General features: G+C 41.4%; 1 protein-coding gene across 4 annotated transcripts; it reads right to left on the bottom strand.

Annotated features, from left to right (window-relative positions):
- Positions 1-2,001: 2,001 nt before the first annotated feature.
- Positions 2,002-16,510, bottom strand: LOC131591790 (small ribosomal subunit protein mS35-like). 4 transcript variants are annotated; one of them, XM_058862850.1, is made up of 8 exons: positions 16,256-16,510; positions 14,754-14,797; positions 13,731-13,898; positions 13,277-13,337; positions 12,146-12,285; positions 11,619-11,728; positions 11,095-11,164; positions 2,002-2,458 (listed from the first exon to the last, which is right to left on the bottom strand). In XM_058862850.1, exons 1-8 carry the CDS (start codon positions 16,458-16,460, stop codon positions 2,186-2,188), a joined length of 1,071 nt encoding a protein of 356 aa, XP_058718833.1. In that variant the 5' UTR covers positions 16,461-16,510; the 3' UTR covers positions 2,002-2,185. The 4 variants fall into 4 exon arrangements, with proteins under 4 accessions (XP_058718833.1, XP_058718836.1, XP_058718835.1 ...); XM_058862853.1 differs by lacking the exon at positions 2,002-2,458 and adding an exon at positions 9,432-9,728; XM_058862852.1 differs by lacking the exon at positions 2,002-2,458 and adding an exon at positions 9,432-9,731.
- Positions 16,511-21,547: the final 5,037 nt, after the last annotated feature.

The following is a 21,547-nucleotide window of genomic DNA, read 5'->3' on the forward strand; positions in this document are numbered from 1 at the left end:
GAGTCAGTCTTAAAGGTGCAGAACTTAATATATAACATAAACTAGACGATTGGGGATACCAGTATCATAAAGTCACCCCAGGACAGTAAGTTAGGCTTGAACAATTCAGAATGAGCTGGTAAAGCCTGTGCATTTTAGGTTTTCCATCAATTAGCTGTGGAGCTAATGAAAAAATCAAATTACCCTTGCTGTGCTGTTCTTTCTACCAGACATTATTATTGGTAAGGTCAAAATGTTGTTTCAGCTGTGGTTTCCAGAGTTCTGCTTTTGTCCATTCTGTGAAAAGCAAAGGAAAACTGGGATGTCCTCTGCTGCAGAGAATTTTCTCAGGTGCTCACATGTCCTGAGTACAGAAGGACAGCTCTGTGGAGAAAAGCAAACTTACAGGGTTTGGGGTTTCTTAAGACATTTCAGGACCTTGCTCCTGCTAGCCTTGTATACAGCACTGGCTCCCCAGGTGGCTCCTAGGGCAGCCCTTTGTCAGCAGGCACTGACAAAGCTAATTAAGAAAACAGAATTCTCCTGTGCACATACTAGAACCAAACTGCCTCTGGAACAGAGCCAGGCACAGCTCCAGGCACCAGCCGTACCATTCTCTCCAGTCAAACTGCACTTACTTCCTCAGTCGTTTCGGTTTCATGGCTGTTCAGAGAAGATTTAGAATTACACAGATGTTCCCATTTCAAATGGGAATTTTAAACACTATACTCATTGTCCCTGGATAAAGAAGCAGCCTGACAACAGCTGAAACTTTCCCCATATTAAGCTTCTGCTAAAACTTTACATTAATACACATCCAAAAGGAAGGACTACTAAAGAACCAAGTCAGTCGGTGCAAAATTGGGATTACAGGACAAACATTTTCAGTCTTAGCTACAGCTCTGGCAAATTCTCGTAGGAATTAAAATGCTGCATTAAACTCTGTCTCTCACCATATGAAAACAACCTTGACCTAAGAAGAATCCTTCCTAAACTGACAGTGTTTTGGCAGTGGGAACAGATCCACTCCTTGACTGTATGTACACACAGAGCACAGAGTGAGAAATTCTAGCAGAGAGTGAGTTCAGCACACAGAATGCTGCAGGAATCAATTCCCCTCAGCTTTCAATGTTCTTATTCTTACACTGCTTATTTTCAACGAGCTGCTGGCAGGGTCACATGGTCAGCTCTTTTATAGGTATGTAGAATCCTTAACTGCCTCTGCCCCTTCTAGAGAATGACTCTCTTGAAGTTGAAATCTTAGTAAGCCAGGAAGGTACAATAAAAGCAAGAATTATTTATGTTCTTTCAAGGTTTGGTAGGGGTGTTTTTTTCCTTACTTGTGAGAAGGCAATAAAATTGTGATTCCAGTGTTTTAAATCAATTTCTTTCAATTACAAATTACCTAATATATGATAAACATAGATATAATTCTTTCTCTGTGCTACACAGGATGCTAAGAACTTTTTTCTTTCCTTGAAAAGCCTGGGTACCTTCAAGAGAGAAGTCAGCAGGTAACAGCAGTCAGAGGGTAAAAAGGCTCAGTCCACTCCTATTTAGTTACAAACCCATCTCACCAACTCTCATCCTTCTTCCTGTCCCAGGTACTCTGAGATCTTCTCAACAATTGCTGGTTCACCTTCCCATTACCATCTCATTTTCCACCTTATTTTACTCCATTATTTTAGAGACAGGTGCTTTTACACAGGTTATTTGTTTGCCCTCACAATAACAACTGAAAACCTCAACTGTCCAGAGTGCTTCAACACCTCTTCAAATCAGACTACTTAAGCAACATTATCCTAATTTTTAGGGAAAAATCTGAATGGCATTTGAAAAGCATTTAGAGCTCTTAATTTTCAGACTTCTAATTAATGGAACTGGAAGCCTAAGTAATTTCATTAGTTTTGATATTGTTGCTCTAGGTTAAAGGCCCAAAAAGTGTGAGAATCAGAATATGATTAAGCAGTGGACTGAACCAGGATCTCCCATGCTAACAAAACACAGAATAAAACATTCCAGTTACCAGTATGAATCCAAACATACTTTATTCAATGGAAAAGATTAATGGACAGGAATTAACTCATTGTCAAGTTTCATTTTTTTGCTTCAGGTTCTGAATAATTATACATCCATATCATTAAGACATACTAATACAGTAGTTGAACATCTCTGTAATGATTAGGTATACCTGCAGACTCTGCTCTCATGCTTGTATATTCAACAATTTCTTCACCGATTCCTTGTACTGAGACATATTACTTTCTGTTTCGCTGTTGTTTTTAAGTGCAATGACTGAGTTTCTGTAATTCTTAACCACTTCAGATGCCAGCAGCTCCTCCTTAGTGACATTACTGACATTCTCTGAGGTTTTTATTTGAAGCAGTGTGTCCAAGGCATTTTTCTGAGAGTGACTGTTTTCCCAGATATACTCTTCCATGTCTTCCTCAGACTTCTCGCTCTCCCACTTCTCAGTTTTCTGAAAGAAAATACACAACCTGAAAAACTACCCAAGACTGAAACAAAGCAACAATAAATTGAAGAAATTGATCTCTCAGAGCAATTCCTTTCAAAAACTGCATTCATGGTGGAAGATATTTCCTCCTGTAGAGTCCAACGCTTGTAACTCAAGCATGTATGAGCAGGATGAGCTCCTTTCTCCTACTCATCAGGTTCTTTATGTATCTGGCAGATACAACTGGGTGAGTCAGAGTGGGAGGAAAAGCTTATGGCCTATACATAATAACTAAAAACCTTGCAAAAGTAGTAATTTTAAAGAACCCTCAACACTGCAGTTCTGGAAGCAGCCACCCAGCTCATATCTCCCTAGCACAGGGTTCTGCTCTGGCTACACTGGCTGGTGGAGGGAAAGTGAGACAGTGCCTAATGAGTGACCAGCGATGTGACTCACGAAGAAAAGCACCACCACCAAATCCATTTCTTCTTCCTGCAAAATAAATTGCTCAATAGAATCTCTCTCCACAAGGTGCTGATATTTACTTAATTAGATGGGATCACAAGCTGGGCACTGACAGAAGACACCATCCAAACACCTGCAAATACACTTGTTCTGTATTAATTGTCTTTCAACATTTCTCCAGGCCTTGAAAGAATCTCTAAGGAATATTTCAAACGTAACCTGCTATTTTTTTATTGTATTTTGATAAATACAGATGCTTCAGTGATATATTTGCATTTTTATATATTGCAGGCTGTATGTTTGAGTATTTACAATTATTTAGTACTTTACTGATGTAACCAGTATGTCATATCTTTATATTACCTCACCTTTGTAAGAATCACAATTTGAAATACTTTGGGTTTAGTTTTACTATTCATGTTTTTCTTACAATTGTTATAAAATCATGTATAAATAAAACTTGCATTTCTCTGGAAATACATTCAAAGAAACCTTATAGTAAAGCCTCTACATCATACAGATTTTGGTTTTTTTAAAATCACGTGCAAAAAAGGGCTCTTCAGTAAATTTTTAGCCGTGCTATGCATAACCAAAAACACCTCTCGCAAGTCGGGGAGGAGGGTTTTTTTGTTGTTGTTTGGTTGATGGGTTTTTTTTTTTTTTGTTGTATTTCTCTTTTCTGTGAAGGAGGTACAGTGGAGTGTGTGTTGGTATTGTATTTCATTTGTTTATTTAAAGGTTATTCTTTCCACTAAGAATCAAGGCTGCTGCAGTCAAACCACAGTATTAATAACCTTTAATTAAGCTCCAATAGTTTTTTTCACCCTGCAACTCTTGTGTGGCTGGATTCCTCTATCTGAATTTAAAACACTTTCCCAACTGCTGTGTCCTGCACCTGGTAAATGGCATCTCTTGTCTTTTGAGTCTGAGTCTAAATCAGAAGCAGCAATTCACACTGCTCAAAGGTTCATATGACTACATTAAACCCTGGACACAATTAAACCACAGGAGTAAAAGGATCTCATTCATTTTCTGGAGGGGAAAAACAGGAACAAAAGGACATCCTGTAGCCCTGTTCTGCTGAAACATTAATGGAATAAGTGGGCACAGTGAAGTGTTCCTTGTCTGTTTGACAAACCCTGCAATCCAGGGTGTAGATTTAGAGTTTTAAATTAACAGCATCATCCTACTTTACACATCCCTTGGTTATCTGCGGAGTGGCTATCCAAGACATTTTTTCCCCTGAACTACAACAGAATTTTCAAGCCAAAGCCTCTCTCACAGGGATAGGGTTTCTCATGAGTAAAGGAATATGGGTATCACTCCTGGCCACTCCCTGGACCAAATTCATATCTGAAGTTCAAACAAAAGATCTCTGTGAGGCTTTTAAACACCTCTAAGTCATAGCAGAGACTACAAGGACTAATGACAGTATCACATTTATCTCTTCAGGAAAATCCTTCTCTGCACACAGCAACTTACAGGATTTTGGAGATGCACGCTGATGAACAGATTAAAATTTACCTACCTCTTGTGAGCAATACAAAGCAAGATTTTAAAGCAACTGTTGAGTATTTCTTTCTAGGAATCTTCCCAACAAAATGATGCCAACACGGATTTTAAAATAGAGTCTGACTGTGTGGTGGGAGGTGAGGGTGAAGGCAGAAAGGGATTTGACAGTAGGAGAGATTTCCAAATCCATTAGTTTTTGCAAACTAACTGTATCCAGTGAAACTTAGATACTTTTCAACAAGAATTACTGCAAGGGAAAAGTGACTGCAGAATTATATAAACAACTGGAAATGTATTCTAGGTAGACAAGCACCATGGACTCTGAACAGTGGAAATGTTACGTATGTTACAGACTGAGTTTAAAGTGTTATGGATAAAACTAATAAGAACAATTAAATAAAGTTCAAAAATTAGGTCTTTATCACTCAAATTTCATTAGTTGAATTATTTTTGTCCCCTACAGATTTAGCATGTTAGTGAACACTACAATCTTAAAAATGAGAATAAAACTGTGGAATCAGTGTGGAGAAGTAGAATCCAAGTGTGATATTGTGTAATGTTTTCCTAGAACCCCCACTTTGCAAACCAGGTTGAAAATAAGAATTCACTAAAAATGGATTCCTCGTTCTATCACACAAAGACAGAATCTCAGTATTATCCAGCTTGGCTAAAGATGTGCTTGGCTGATACTTTCAACCTTTTCCTCTTAAAAGACTTAAAATTGGAATCAAAAAAACCCAAACCAAAACAACAGAAAACAATTTTCCATATAAAGTCAAAGATCTAAACCTATGACTAAAGAGGCAGAGAAAGACTATTTTTTCACTTCCTAATGCAAATATAAAGAATTATTTTTTGAATGCTATAAACATATTAAGGATTTCTTTCTAAGCAAATATTTTATGCTACAGTTTAAGCCAGTACATTGGGAGATTTACAAGCCTATACAGTGCTTATCTGAATTCTGAAAGTACGAATGCTAAAATAGACTTTGGACAGTGAAGTCACCTTTTACATGTGAGCCATTAATAAAAAGCTTCACTTTATATGGTACCTTAGAGAAGAAAGGAAAGAATTTGGGATCTCTTAAGCAGGTATTTCACCATCAATGTGCTCAAGATTTCTTCTGCCTGTTCAACTCGCAGTTTTGCTGCTGCAGTGATACAGAGGCTTAAAATTGTCAGTTAACCCATCTTCCTTTTGGGAAAAACATTTTAACTGAAATTTCTCTAGTGGCACATAGAAATGTTGAGGGCAACTGAAAACATGACTCATGTTGGTTAATTTTCTTTTCAACAGTTTGAACAGTTAAGTATTTAATGCTGTTCAGCAAAAATCAGGTATTTTAAAAGGATTATTTTTGAGGGGAAGGAAAGTTCCTTAAATGGCATGTTAAATTTCAAAGTCTGTATCGCCTGTAATAAATACACTTTGTATTGCATTGAAATAAAAGATGCTCTATGTGGTACAATGATCTTAGATTTTCAGCTAATAAATGACAGCTATGCTAACATTTTCCAAATTACTGGGAGCCTTCACTCTTAAGTGCTTATCTTTTTGGATATAATACACCTTTAATCTGTACTATTTAATTAGCAACTTAGAGATATCAATAGGAGTTTGCAGAAAGTCAAAACCTATTTGTATCATATGAGGTTGGATACAGAAATTGTAATTACTTGTTGATGTGCAGTAAGTTAAAATCCATTGCTCTGAATAAGCAGAACTCTATTTTCTAGGACACAGCAATGGCACAGGACTGGTAGGACTTCTAGACGGTCAAGAGAAAACCAAGACTAAAGGAGGACTAAAGTTCCAGTGAGGTACAAATGTGTAACAAAAAAGGATAACAAGCAGAGAAACAAAACAGAACTCTGCCCCAAAAACAAATACTGCATAAGAGATGCTCTCATAATTAATGATGTGCTCATAATTAATGATGCTCTCAAGTTTACTCTCTGGCTCTGTAACTAACTTAGGAAAGTTACCATCAGCCTCTTTCAAAACTAAGGACAACATCTAATTTCTCTAGGCTAGAGTGGCTGCATGCGTTTTCTGGAAAATCCAGGTTTCTGAAAGGGTCATTTGTAAGGTAAATACCTTAATAAATATAAAAATATTTTTTTTTAAAAATCTACCTCAGTTTGCCTTTTGAAGGTTGACCAAATAAGATTTTGATCTCATCAAGAGAGATCAGTGATATTAAAAATCCAAGTCTGTTGATTTTCTGTTCATTTTTTTTATGAATGTCTATGCCCCACGAGACTTCATTTCACTCCAACACAGACTGAAAACTGAACAGCTGCAAAAACTGTATTTATGCATCAGTGAGGAGCCTTGTTTCTCCAGCAACAAGAAACATGGAGATTAAACACAAGGTATTGCAAGAAGCTTACTATAGTCAGAAATATTACAAAGACAATTCCTAATTCAGCCTTTTGCTGGAATGCTCATCCTTTTTGGTTCCAAGAAGTACAAAAAAAAGGTGTAACCTTCTACTAAAATATGTATTTCCTGTCAAAAGAGCTCCTTCCTTTGATTTTAAATGTTTAAATTCAGAGAAAATTTATGAAATTTAACACCTACTGTAAAGCCACTTTACCTTTTCTAGTTCCCATTACTGATGAAGACTCTCTCAGCTGTCTGATTCTGGTGAGCATGCAATGGAATTAATTGTTCAAAACAAAGGACATATTCCAACATTTAGAGACCATCCTCACTTCAGCCTCAGTCTGCATTACTTAAACCCCTTAAACAACACTGAGAGAGAAGCCTGTTCTAGGTAGGGAGAGTACAATTACACCACCTGTCATTGTTCTAAGATACCCAAGCCAGAACCTTTACCCTGAACATTTTCAGTGATACAAAAACATGCCCAGGGAGCTTCAGCAAGATTTGAGTACCTCCTCCAACTCCCACTGCAACTCTACAACCCCCATGTCATAACATCCAAGTGTTCCTAACATGAACTTTTAAATCCTAAGTAGCCAGAGATCTGCATATGTTTCAACAGTGGACTCATATCCTTTCACATATTTTAGGCTTAATTACAAGGTAAACTCCCACTATGGAACTGCAAAATTCTGCTGTTACCAAGTATTACTGGCACAACCTGAAACAGTAAAAATTACGTTTATTTGGAATGACTTAAATAGCTTAAAATGACTGTAGTTGAAAAAGAATTAAGATGAAGCCTGAAGAAAAGCTATGTGATGGATTTGAGTGTTATCACCAGTGCTCATATAAAAATACCCACTCAGCATGCAGACACAGACACTGCATACCACCAGTGCGTTACCATTGAAAGCTCTAAAAAGAAATGCAAAAGTAGTTCCCTTGACATTCAATCAAGCTGTACAGCTGCAGGGTTGAAGGATAAATTTTAGTTAAGCCTCCACTGCCATGCTATCTGCCCATTCTTTTTTTTTTCCCTCCCTCACCTTTCTTTTTCTTACTCTAAGAAGTAGTGGAGAACGGAAAATCCAGGACAACTTTTTAGTAATTGTTGTAGTTGATAGCTTGAAATGTATCTTTTCCCATCTTTTAGATGTGATTTCCCCCCCCCCCCCCCCCAGCTTCTCTTTCTCCTAACTGTACCTGGCATCAAGTTACCATGGTTACTGAAGTTTCTCTCCTCAGCCCCACGGCGAGAGGCCGGATAGAGTAAAGAGAGGACCGTGCTGGCATTTCCAGCTGCTTGAAGTTTCTTTAGCCTAGGAAAGCACGGGGTTGGGAGAAGAGAGACCCTTCTTTCCAACACGGAAGTTTGTAACTTTGTTTTTCCTGTCCCAGAATGCCTCTGAGCTATGGAAGCTGAGAGGGTATGCTTACCTTGCCTTCCCTTTCTTTCCCCCCTATGTTGCCAGGAAACCAAGCCCCCCCTCTCTCCCCCTCTGCCCCTCTGTGGAGAATAGTCCTACACCTTTGTGGGCAATTGTCTGTTATTTCTTATCTTGGTGTGTGTAACCTTGATTTGTAGAAAGCTTGTAAGATGTACTAACTGAGAAAAATAATTGGTTCTTTCTCTGATGTTCCCTCCCTCCGAGAAACCCTGTTAAAAGAGACCCCCCAGACCCCAAATCCTTGGTCTCTCGTCCTTTGGATTCCCCTTCACAGAAATAAACTGTGGAATGCAAACCAGAGAGAGAGAGTCCCCCCCGATTTCTTTACTCACTCTATAGACTTGAATTCTTGAAGAAAATCAGTGAACCCCACAAACATATGCTGGCTCGAAACTCGAGTGAAGAGAAACCTCAACACTGAGCTAGCCGGGCCACACTCGAGAAGATCGAGTCAGTAATCTTTCAAGATCCCAGCTTTGCAAGGCTAAATCAAGATCCTTCTCTCTCCCATATCTTGTGTATGTTGAAATACCATGTGGAATTAGAGCAATAAAAATTTAATTACTCTAAACGTTTTTCCTTACTGGAAAATTGACTTCCTGTTGCATTTGCTTCTCATTCCTGCTTTCAACTCCCAACAGAAGTGATCTTTTGAGTGATGAACTATTAATCCAAACTGTGTGGATTACCATCCACGATCCTTTCAACCACTAGAGGGCAGCAAACCCTCTTTGAAAACCACCTGTACCATACGACGACTTCGAGGTTTAGAGTGATGTTACAGCACTCAAGCAGCAATCATATAGAGGCAGCAAAAATACAACTGGTTAAGATGCTGATTAATAATCTATCTAATATATCTCACTCTTTCACTGATTAATTTGATCTAGGCACAATCCTGGGGGATAATCTGAAAGGAATCACAGAAAAAGTCCAAAGAAGAGAAATGTAATTCTTAATAGTTCAGGCAATCAGCCATCTAATTAATATATTCTGAAAGCTAATAAAACAGCAATATTTGATTAATAACAAGACAACTAGTAAACAGGAAGCAAAACATCTCCAGGTATTTTAGAATGAGAAAACAAAACATTCTTAGGTTGTGAAGATTTTAAAGACTGTTTTAAAATAACTGAACTCGTGGATCTGATACTGCATTCTTAACTTCTTTTATTCGTAATGAAAGGATGATGCATCACTGGCAACTAAAACATAATTACACATGAAATTCCATTTCCTGATGTATATCTGCATATAACTTTTTCCTCCTATACATGCTTCCAATCGACAAAATACAGTTATTAATGTAAATCACAGGAGTTCTGCCACATTTAAAGTGGTCATGGGCAAAGTTTTGAGGCTTGAGGGCAGAAGTTACATGCATCCAGCTTTCCTTCACTCAGCAAGAACGGAACACTGCCCTCATCTTTTGATTCAACTCCAGCAGCCACATGTATCAGCAGTGTGGCACTACTCTGCTGGGAAATCATCAAATCCTACAATTAGTTCTGCAAACGGCACTGATATTACTGCCTAAAGGGAAGGCCAGGCCCTGTCCATTCTCCTCCAATATTAAAGTTTATGTAAATGGAAATAAACCACAGACTGCTTACTCATGATTTACAAAATGGATCCAAACTATCTTTCATCAAGTTATTAAAAGGCATTATCCCTGATCAGGGGCAAAAAGAAACATGCCACAAAAAAAAAACATGTCACACAAAATAAAAACCCATGTCTCAGGAAACCATTAATTTTTCATGGGAATCAAAGACAATTACAACTGATTGATGAACTCATCAAATATTAATGTGGAGGAAAGGTAATAAAAGTGCAAGAGACTTGTGCATATTCAATACACACTGAATACTCCCATATCAATATTGCATAGCCCTGTCTGCCAGCACTAATTAAAGCTGGAGCCCAGCACATCCGTGGTGTTTGTCTGAAATTATTAAAGCGAGTGCTGTCTAGCTCTCTTGTCATTGCTTAATACTGGAAACTACTCTGCCATTAATTTAAGATTTGTAATGCAAATTGAAATGTTATCTTTCCCCACTGATTTACTTTGATGCAATAATGATCTACAATTACAAAATTATCCTTTAAGGCGACTGCCACTGAAAGGGAAATATAGCTCATCCTCCTTAGGATATTCTGAACATCAGCACTGCAGTGATCAAATTCAAGAAAATTCATAAAATTGCTAAATACAGACATTTCCTACTCTAGAACAACTGAAAACAGTAAGTTTGAGTTCAGCAGTAGATAAGGTACAACTTCTGTAAGAGTGACATATGGAGATCATGAAGGCTTTGTCTGTCTCAAACGATGTGATAGTGACATGGGACACTTGAACAAAGTTCAGTCATCCAAAACATTACTATGGATTTCCAACAACGACAATTTCAGTTCAGACTGCTCACTTGTTTTCTGTAAAAAATGCTTGTACAATTGTTGAAGGGCACCAACACAACCACAAAAATACAGGAGACAAGTGTGAAGAATTCCCTGGGAAAGGAACATCTGTAGTCAGAAGGTGGGAAGGCTGCCTCTTTTCTGAGCAAGAGGGAGCTCAGAAAAGCAGTCAGCTTGAGACAAGATTGTGAGAGATCATTTAAGAAGCAGAACACTTCCAAATGACAGCCATGGTTTACTGCAGCCCAGTAAGAGTCCAAGAAAAGACATATTCTAATTAATAGACAGGAGTTTGGAATTCTGCAAAATGTTCTCTTGGTTGAATTTGAAGAAAAGTGAGTTGGAAGAGAACAGAATTTTAAGGTCATTTACTTTAAAATATGACAGAGAGCACATCAAGAGAGTCCATGTACAACTGCTTACCCAGGATTCGTGGTACAGAACTGTGAGCAGGTGCATGCCATAATCATAGTTCTGTCTTCTCAAGGGACACCTGCAAATACAGAAACAATTTTTGAACAAAAGGTTAAAACCGACCATTAAATTTTCTACTGTGTAAAGGAGGGAAGCTTAGGAAATGAGTGGTTGATTCCTGTGTTATTTCTCAATTGCACACAACCAAGAATAACATTGTAATGGGGGCATGAGTAATAAGAACAGAGAAGAATGGCAGCTGCAAGTCAGCAGGAAAATATACAATACCCAAGAACTTACAAATCTTCTGGAGACTTCTTTGCCCCCTGTGCCAAAGTGGAATCCATAATACATTGTCTGAACTCTTTTAAAACCTGTTTTTCACAGTTAATAACAGGAGTAATGTTAATTAAGTCCTATTTTAGTCCTAAAATATAATAATTCACCAAGACAAAAACTGGTATTACTAGAAGACACCCAGCCCTTTCTCTGCTGTAGGCATTGCTACAATATTTTTCCTTCTGACAGCTCACCTATCTGTTGTAATTGTGAGTACATCTGTTTCCCGACAGTACCGCTCTCCCACGAGCTTAATGAGCTTCTTCTTTGCATGGTCATCCAAATTCAGGTTCGAAAGTTTAACCTTCAAGAAAAGGAGAAAACAACTTTAATTCCTTGGAAAATCCAAACTCTGAACTCAGAAGTACTTGAGACAGGCACATTTTCTATCAAGGAGAGCTATTCAGGATGCATTTGCAGAATTTCTTCGGATTGTATCATGTTGGAAATCTTAACACAGGGCAAGAATGTGGGTATTCAAACAATATACATCTGCATAATAAACATCCCCACAATGCTCTACAAGCCCCAAGGCCAGTCAATATGAATGGACAGATTTGGTCAGGAACACACAGATGTACTCATTTGTGTGTGATTTTGAATTCCCTCCATTTACCTCATTTCCTTACAGTAGATCACACTTGTATGTTTGGAAAACAAAGTAAAGTATTTAGGGGTTTGAAACAAAGGCTGTTTACTTATTTACTTAACTACTACTTACTCTTAAGGTCACCACTCTTGCTTTGGGATTCCAAATAGAAATCCCTGAAGAAACATAATCTACTGTTTCAATTTCAATGGGAAAATGCTGTTCACATTTCTCATCACTGTCCAGAGCACTTGGCCACTCAGTGCAGAAATCTGTGCAATAAAGAAAAAATGCTCTGAGTAATATCTGTCTGCTTGGGTTTTGGCTGGGGTTTTTTTGTTTGTTTGTTTTTTGTTTTTTTTTTTCTTTCAAATGTATTGCAATATATGTTTTTAAAAGTACTAGTCCTAGAAACCATTCATTTAGGTATCAGCAGTGTTTCTGCTAGACTTGCTCCAGTGTTGCCACATCCCTCTTTGTACTGGATTCCCCAAAACAGGATACAGTACTGCAGAAGCAGTCTCACAGCAGCCAAATAGTATCATAGAATGGTTTGGGTTGGAAGTGACCCTCCTGCTATGGGGATTTTTTTATGAGATACAGTTGCTCAAAGTCCTGTCCAGCCTAAGCTTGAACACTTCCAGGATGGGGTATCCACACCTTCTCTGGGCAAGCTCTTCCACTGTCTCACCACCCTCATCACAAAAAAGGCTTCCTTTGCCTGAGCTCCTCATCAGGTTTCTCTTACAGGCTTGCTGTGTGGAAGGCTGCTCCTGGTCTCCAGTAGATCCTACATCTCTCCAGCAGACCCTGCTTTCACAGAGGGTTTAACATTAACAGCTTTTTGGTCATTAAATGCAGCCCATAAGGGCTACTGATTGAAGCCTGGTTCAATCACAGAGTTCTCTGAGAACTGAGTCACATTCATCACTCACCTTCAGTAAACCACTGAACTATCAACTCATCAGTTCAAGCAAGTTCTCATGGAAAAGTAACATTTCAGTCTTACTGTTGTGCTGACAATCTCCTGAGACTTATCTGCTACCTCCTGGATGACTTTTGGCAGCAGCAGGAAAGCAGACAGTATCAGCCACAGCCAGCTAAAAAACCAGCTCCACAAGTGTACCATGTCTCACCTCCATCACACACAGTTACATCCTGCTGTCTGAAAACTTCCAGGGATGGTTTAAAAAGAAAAAAACAACAAACAAAAACAAAAAAAAAAAAAAAGAAAAACCTCAACCCCCCCCCCACCCCCCTCACCTTTAAGAGCTGCACAGTGCTTCTTAATTGCAGGAGGAGTAAGATGCAAAAAATTGGGAATCTGAAACAGACACATTAACAGTTACCAAAATAATAGCTTTTTGCCTGATCAGAAGTAAATGGGCATTACTGAAATCTGATTACACTTCTCACATTTGCTAAAGCAGTGTAGCAAGCTTTAAGGAAATGTTCATATAAGCAGACTCTTCTCGAGTCTGATTTAGGGAAAGACTTAACTCTGTGACAAAAGTCACTAGCATGATCATCCTAAAAAGTCTCCTGATATCATTCACTTTTTAATTAACTTTACATTTGTTACCACTTAGAAATACAAGAGGATTATGTGACTTAATAACAAAAAACAGTCTCCAAGACAAATATTCAAATCAAAGCAGTGCAGCCTTAGTGAACAGTGACTTTAAAAGTGATCCCCCAGCCATGGCATGTGTCTTACCTTGATAAGTTCTAGGTTGCCTTCTTTTGGTGGAGGCACGCCTCTTTTCACTGGGTAACCCATTCGGATTGGGAGAGGCACAGAGGCAGGTCTGAAGGCAGCTGCTGTTGGATAAACACTGCTCCAGTCCTGATCCACAGCCATCCTCTCCGTCCTGGGAGGTGCAGCCTAATCAAGGGTAAAGGGGACAGGTGGGACAGGACATACACGGGATGTAAGACAAGACAGGATCAACACACCAAACAGTGATTTCAGGAATCAATTACCACAGCTGGACATTTCAAGACACCTTTTCAGCAAAAGTTAGTGCTGATATGTAGAGGAATTTTTAGCAGAGAGCCTCTCCCATATTAGTTGCCTGGCCTTTCCCAATCTTCTACTGTATTTGATGCCAGAGATGCTTAGGAAGAAGAACTTGCCATCATCCTGCCTTAAGATAAATCAGGAGGGGGAATCAAACCAGCACAGAATTGCAAACTCTGTTTCCTAAAGGGCATGAATGTTTGGTGGGGAACAAGACAATGAGTTTTAAAAATCTGTAATTCTGTAGGTGTGGAACAGCTCGTAATAAATAATGCTGAAATTTCTTGCCATAGAAATTTCAGTGTAGGGACAATGTATCAGCATATTGCAGAAACAGCTTATACACTCCAAAAAATGACCATCATTTTAGTTAAATGCTCTTAGAAAAAGAAAAGCTTTATGCCAGAAATCTTTATACCACAAACCCTGTAAACTCAGGCTGAAAACAACATTGACATGTCTGGGTTACTGGAAATGCAACTTTAAGTTACTTTTCAGACCTGCGCTACATGGTGTCAATGCAAATTAACCATCAGCTTAGTGCTATATATTTGATTTTTGATAACACAGACTGAAAAAGTTACAGAAGCCAGGTGATGGCAGGCCAGTCCCAAGGGATTGTTTCACCAGGATTTGACTGCAGAAAGGGCTCCTGAGTAAACTGATACAACACAGAACTTAGAAAATTTTCCCAAACACTTGAACTAACTGTAAATTTACCGATCTTACAAACTGTGGTGTCCTGCCTCTTCTCCTTACTGAACCTGAAAGATGGAAAAACAAAAGAGGTGAACAAAAACATTTTAAAAAGAAATTATTCTGTAGTTTAGGGAGCAAAAAATACAGCATAATTCTGTACATTTTTTGTCTTTGTGACAGTATCTAGTAATACTCTCCAATCTTTACATGGAAGAAGGGGAAGATGAGATACTCAAAACTGCAGATTACTAATTATTTAAAAAAATAAAATAAAAAAGAATTTGGAGGACAAGAATGAAGGACATTTTTGCCGTCATTCCTATGCTCCTTTTCCTCTTTCCCACACAGCAGTCACAAATCACTCTCCATCAGCAGCACAAGATGGATAAACTTATGAGTTCCTACTCCCAAAAGGAGAGTGCCATGGCTCCATCCTTTTCTTGTGACAGCACAGCTTCACACGGTCTTCTGTGCCACTCTCCAGCACATGAGCTGCATGAACGTTTTGGATATTGGATTGTTTCTCTTCTTAAACTGGGGGTGGGGAATACCTTGATCCCGCTCACTGGGCATTCCCAGAGAAGGTGGAAGGAAGTGAAAGCATTTAATCAGTTTCAGGCCTGGGCTTTTCCTGGCCCTACTTTATAGCTCACTGATTTCACCTGGAGCTGTGGTGAGGGATCCCTAGGAATGAATGAAATCACCAAATACCACTGGACTTTCAAACTAAACACTGATCTTTGCATGCCGGTCTGTCCCCATTTTTTCCTTCTCCTCAAACTCTAAAACATTCCAAACCCCACTGTCCAAACAACACCACCAGAATAACGTGGCCTCAGACATTCAAAGATGAGCCTGACGGCATTTATTTTCAAGTTTTTGGTTTGAGTTCAGAGATTTCATTGATTGCACATATTTAGCAAAAAGCGATGACTGAGATTTAAGAAGGGATGTTTGGATTCTTTTATTTCCTTCGTAAGTCTTACAACCCTACCCCATAAAAACTTGTGGATTTCGCATGTTGTTTTCCTAATCTGAAAACTTTATGAACCCTTTTCTCTTCATCGCTTTCTTGCTATTAAAATCTCAAACCGAACGGTACATCCATTCAGGGCTTTCCAACAGATAATATTCAGTATTCCTTTATCCCTCGACCTACCTTTTCCGTGGTGCTTTTACATACAGCCACATGTCACAACAATCTTACAACCGGTTACAAACATCTGTAATTTCAGGTCAGGACACCTTTAGCTACAGCAGCGTCACCGGAGATCACTCTGTTGCGCTTTCAGCGACCCGGCGTGCTCCAGATGCCCACCGGGAAAAGGCCGGGAAAACCCTGACCCATCACTCCCACTGGCAGAGGCCAGGCACGACACCAAAGGCTTCCCCGGAGTACACACAGCGATGAAATTCCCCTTGGGAATAACCTAACACAGGCACCGCTCCGCTGCAGCCTTGCCTGCCGTGCGTCCCGCCATGCCGGCGGTGCAGCCCGACCGCCTCGAGCACCCCACGCTCACCTTCCCGAGGCTGCGGCCCTTCCCTGCCGCTCACCGCGGCCGCCGACGAAGAAGCGGCGCGTCCCCAGCGAGGCGTGCCCAGGGCTCCGCCGGCGGTCCGGGACAGCACAGCCTGGGACAGCGCAACCGGGAACGGCAGAGCCCAGGACAGCAGAGCCCCGTGGCTCAGCCCGGCCCGGCAGCACCGCCCAGCACCCGCCGCCATCTCGGCCCCGCCGCGCTCCTCCCGCGGCCCCGCCCGGCACGACGGCGGCCGGCTCGGGCCCGGCCGCGCACGGGCGAACGCGGCAGCGCCACCCTGATGGAGCCCCGTAGGGCCCGTTCTGCCCCAGGGAGAAGCCGCAGGCGTCCCGGGGTCTGTTCCTGAGCGCTGCTGTGGAGCCCTGGACTGGGCAATATCCGGTGTTCGAAACGTGTCCTGTTCTTGCACAGACACACCAACAACCCCACCCTGTGCATCCCTGAGAGCACTGTCCCAACGCTCCTGGAGCTCTGGCAGCCTCGGGGCCATGACCATTCCTGGGGGCCTGTTCAGTGCCCGACAGCCGCTGGTGGAAGAACCTTTCCCTGATGTCCAGGCTAAACCTCCTCTGACACAACTTCAGGCCATTCCCCAAGTCCTGTTCCTGGTCCCAGAGAACCGAGATCGGAAGTACCCCTCTGCTTCCCCTCATGAGGAAGTAGCAGGCGACCATGAGGGGCCCCTCGAGTCTCCTCCAAGTCAAGTTTTTCCCCCTCCCAAGTAAAAATACAACTTCTCCCCCCAGTCTCCGCCAATTTATTTTTGGAGGATTTACTTTTTTCCCCCAGAACTGAAGGGAAGGAGGACTGGTGAAAACAGCCATACAATACAGTTCAGAACAGGAGATCGAGAGAGTAAATGAAGAAAAGTTTAAGTCAGTGGAGCTGTAAATTGAAACAGGATAACCAGTAGAATTTGCTAGGATAAGACATAGTCCTGCAACTGTGTATTTCTTAAAACTAGTAATCAACATTTTCTGCTAGAAGTTTGATGGCACTAATCAATCCTTCATGCTGTTCAACCAGAGCCTTCTGTCTCTCACATCCACCTCTTCCCACAAGATCCTTCAATCCCTTTTTTTTTTTTTTTTTTTTTTTTGTTGCAAAACAAATTTAATTCTGCTGGGCTACATCTGAGACACACTCTAAAAACCTCATCTGAATGACAATGACTGACTTTTCTAGCAAATACACTGCAAAAGGTACTCAAGGTTTTGATTCATATTTCATAGTGAAAGAGCTTCAAATTAAAAGCAATCTAAGTAACTGCCTGGAAAGTCCTGTATTAAAGATATGGATACTGCTCAGAGCTGGGGCTTTAGAACTCACTAAGAATTAAGTGAAATACCAACAGGCACATTGAGAGTTTCCTCTGGAACACAGCATGGAACCTCCTTTCCACAGGAAAGCTCCTTTCAGCTCTCCTAAAGTTTTAGCCACAAAATAAATCTTGATAGGGAAACAAAACTATTGGTAGCAGAGGTGGTCCCAGTAAACTGCCCAGATTTCCAAGTCTGGATAAAAAAATATGCACAATTTTATCCCTGTTGTATTTATTTTGTGTAAAATATACCAGTATATCATCCTGAAGGACAGGAAATGTAAGAGGATAAAAAAAATCTAAGAAAATCATGTAAACAGAAAAGACTATGTGATTTGTTTATACCTAGAAAATCAAAACATTGACAAAAATCTTTTGGAATCGGAGCAAGGAGAATTGAATGCCTCTGAATGTTTTTCCTTACTGGAAAATCGACTTCTTTCTCCATTTACTTCTCTTTCCTGCTTTCAATGGGACTTTTCAGTGATAAACTAGTAATTGAATTTTCCTCCCTGCTGCAACACAACCAGCCCAGGCTCCAACATCTTGTCTCAATGGCCACATTCCACAGGAGGCATTCATATTTAGTAATATTTTACAAGATTTTACATTCCCATATATTCACCACCTGCTGGTTTTAATCAGAGGAGTTCCACTGGCTGAGCTGTCTGAGTCGATGACCTCTTTGCTCTGCCCATAACACCATGGCCAGCCCTGATCTGCAAATGTCAGTGTTACTGCCTCCAAGACCCCAGGAATTTCAAGGCTCTTTTACAGCAAAAGTTAGTGCTGGTTTGTAGAGGAATTTTTAACAGAGGGCCTTTCCCATTTGGCTACCATGCTGTCGTGGTTTTAAAGCAGTAACTAAAAAAATTACTTATTTCTTGCTGTGAGATATGGATTAGAGCAAGAGCAAAACAGGCTTAAAACTTAAAAAGGAATAAAGAAAGTTTATTAACAAACTACATGAATAAGAACACCAGAATAAACTTCCAGAAAACCCTTTTTATCCCCTACTACCCACCATTCCTTTGTTCACATGACAACATAGAGACAAAAACTTCGGAACTTTGGTGTTTAAAACAGTCCCAATTCCTGCTAGAGTCTTTTCATTAGTCTTTGTAGAGAAACAGAAGTTTTCTTCTGCTAATCTATGGAGTTTTCTACAAGAAAGCTATTTCTATTATAGCTTTCTATTTTTCTGATGCCACTTACCCGGAAATCTTGTTATCAGTTCACTCCTCCCATTTCACATCACTCTGAGGTGTGTATGGGCCATGAGTCTAGGGATGTCATTTTAAGGATGAGTTATTCAAAGGCAAAAGTCCTCTTCATCTGTCTCTGTGAGCTCCACTGGAAAACAGTTTTCTCATTGCCCCCCAAGGCTTCAAATTTTCGCTTCACTCTGTTCCAGCACCTCACTGTATCACAATTACTCTACTTTTTACTCAAAATCCAAACTTTGAACACTCCATTCCTCCCTATATACTCTGCCATGAATTAAAGGAGTTTTTTCAGGACACACTGTTGTCCATCTCCATAGCTTTAACAGAAAAATATTTCAGCTTATAAAGCATCTCCTTATTCTCTACCTTTTCTGAAGCTTAATTCTTTTCTTTACTGTCTCTGATAGTTTATAAAGTCTCTTTACATGTTGATTACTCTCTTTTTCTCTCTCTGGATAAAAGGATTAATCTGCAAGTCTCATCTGGGTAATGAAAGGGTTAAAATCTTGCCCAGGCTTTGTAGATGGTTCTGTGATCTCTGCTGGAGCAAGAGCTGGAGTTGTCTGCGATGGAAGATTCTTCATGGCTGTTCTGGAGAGTGTGGTCACTGTCTCAGCCTGCTGCAGGTCAAGAGCTTTTTTCTTTCCTTACTTGGCAGTCTCTGGTGAATTCAGTCACAGCAAAAACTGCAGCCGAGCCAGGGACTGGCCTGGCCTGGCCTGGCCAGAGCCCGGGGCAAGCCCCGCAGGCCCCATCTCCCGGACCGGAGCTGCGGCCGTCCCAGCCCAGCCCCCGCCCAGCCGCATGGGCTGGGCAGGGAACGGGAGGCCAGCTGGAGCTCTGTTACCTTTCACAGCCAGGAAACAAAGAGGACAAGAGTGCTCTGACTTTACATCTTAAGGAGGCATTTACAAGTTGACTTCACATTTAATGTTTAAAACTGCTGTCAATTCTTAGAAATGACTGATAATTGGTCAGGAGGAAAGACTCCCATCAGCCACCAGCAGCTTCACCTTCTTTAGCTCCCAAAGCTATCATAAAGGTAAAGCCACCCCATGACACAGGCCTTTTCCAGTCTTCCACTACATTTGATCTCAGAGATGCTTAGAAGAGGAGCTTGCCATCTTCCTGGCTTGGGATAAATCAGCAGGAGGAGAAGGGGGAATAGCAGTAGGGAATTGAAGGGCTTGAGTGTACGGTGGCAGACAAGACAATAAGCGTTAAAGTTCTGAAATTCTGAAAGTGTGTACCAGTTCATAACACCCCAGTTACTGAGCATTGGAAAGGAACAGGGTTTGTCTGCTCGTATGCTTATCAAAGAATACGTTATTATCACAAAAACATGTCTTCCCTAGGGTGACTGTCCTTCCCAGAGCTGGGCAAGGCCAGTTGTGTCTGATATCGTTACCAACGACCATGGCTGAGGGTGCCGAGTGACCCTTTGGGCAGCGAGCAGGTGACACTGATTTGTGCACAAGTTGTTGATCTGCAGGAGGGTAGGAAGGCTCTGCAGAGGGATGTGGACAGGCTGCATGGGATGAGGTTCAGCAAGACCCAGTGCTGGGTCCTGCACTTGGACCACAGTGAATCTCAGCTTGTAGAGCTCTGTTACAGAATCGGGGGCAGAGGTTCTCGGTTGACTGTTGGTGTCAGTTGCTTCTGGCAGTCCTTCAGTTGTCCCTTGGGTCAACCCTAGACCTGCAGGACCTTTGGGCTGGTCCTGCTGTGAAGAGTCTGTTGCCGCCCATTTGCTTGGTTTTATTAAGTTCAGAGGTGGTTTACCCCAGCTGCTCCCCTGTCATAAAGAATGGTTTGTCCCCAGTTGCCCATCATTGTAAACCCTTCCCATTTTTCCAGATTGTTCCCCATCCATCACCCCAATCCTGCCCCTAAGCCCTATCAATCTATGTGAACCCCCACCTTTTGTTCCAGTTCTTTCCTTGCCCATCATCCCTTCCTCGACGCCCCATTGATTGTACAGTTGCTTTCCCTCCCCCGGGTCCTTACCATTGGTCCTGCATATTGTAATCCCCACCCATAACCCCTCCGTTGCTGTTGTCCCATTGGTCACCATATGAGCCGCCCACGGTCCTTAAAACCTGGCGCATGGGGGTGCCCAGGGTCTCGGCTCAGACCTCTCCCCTGTGATCCCAGCCCTGCACCTGTTGGAATAAACTTGTTCCTGGGAAATCGGGAGAGCCTGAGCACTCTTTCTCCCTTCGTCACAACCTGTGTCGCCCTGTGAGCCACGACGCCAGAGCGCAGAGGAGCTCTGGAGGTTCCAGGTTGAGCCTCGCAGTGCTTGCCTGGTTCCCCACTCCTGCCGCTGACATCGGCCACAGCTAGCTGAGGCAAAAGGGGCCGAGCGGGCAGCGACAGAGTCAGCCTTGCTGCTGCCTGGGTGGAAGGCCCTGACCAAGGTAAGAACATTCCCATTTCCCTGGATTTTCTCCAGAGCACAGCAATGCTCAGCGGCTGACTTCACCCACATGTATTGACAATGCTGACAAGACAAGCTGGGGCTCCACTGCTAGAACTCAAAAGGCTCTCCCATCTATCCCCCATCATCTGTCTGTGTACACTGACCTCCTCCCTCAGTATTTTCCTTCTGCAGCAAAGCTCAAGGTCAAGTCAAGGGTGCAGGGACCCTCTTGGTCTGCTTTTCTGACACTTTCACAGAGGAAGTACAGCTCATTTCTGGGATCATTGGGGCATGTTCTGCTC

The sequence above is a fragment of the Poecile atricapillus genome, chromosome W (assembly GCF_030490865.1).
Source record: "Poecile atricapillus isolate bPoeAtr1 chromosome W, bPoeAtr1.hap1, whole genome shotgun sequence".
NCBI classification, from domain to species: Eukaryota; Metazoa; Chordata; class Aves; order Passeriformes; family Paridae; genus Poecile; species Poecile atricapillus.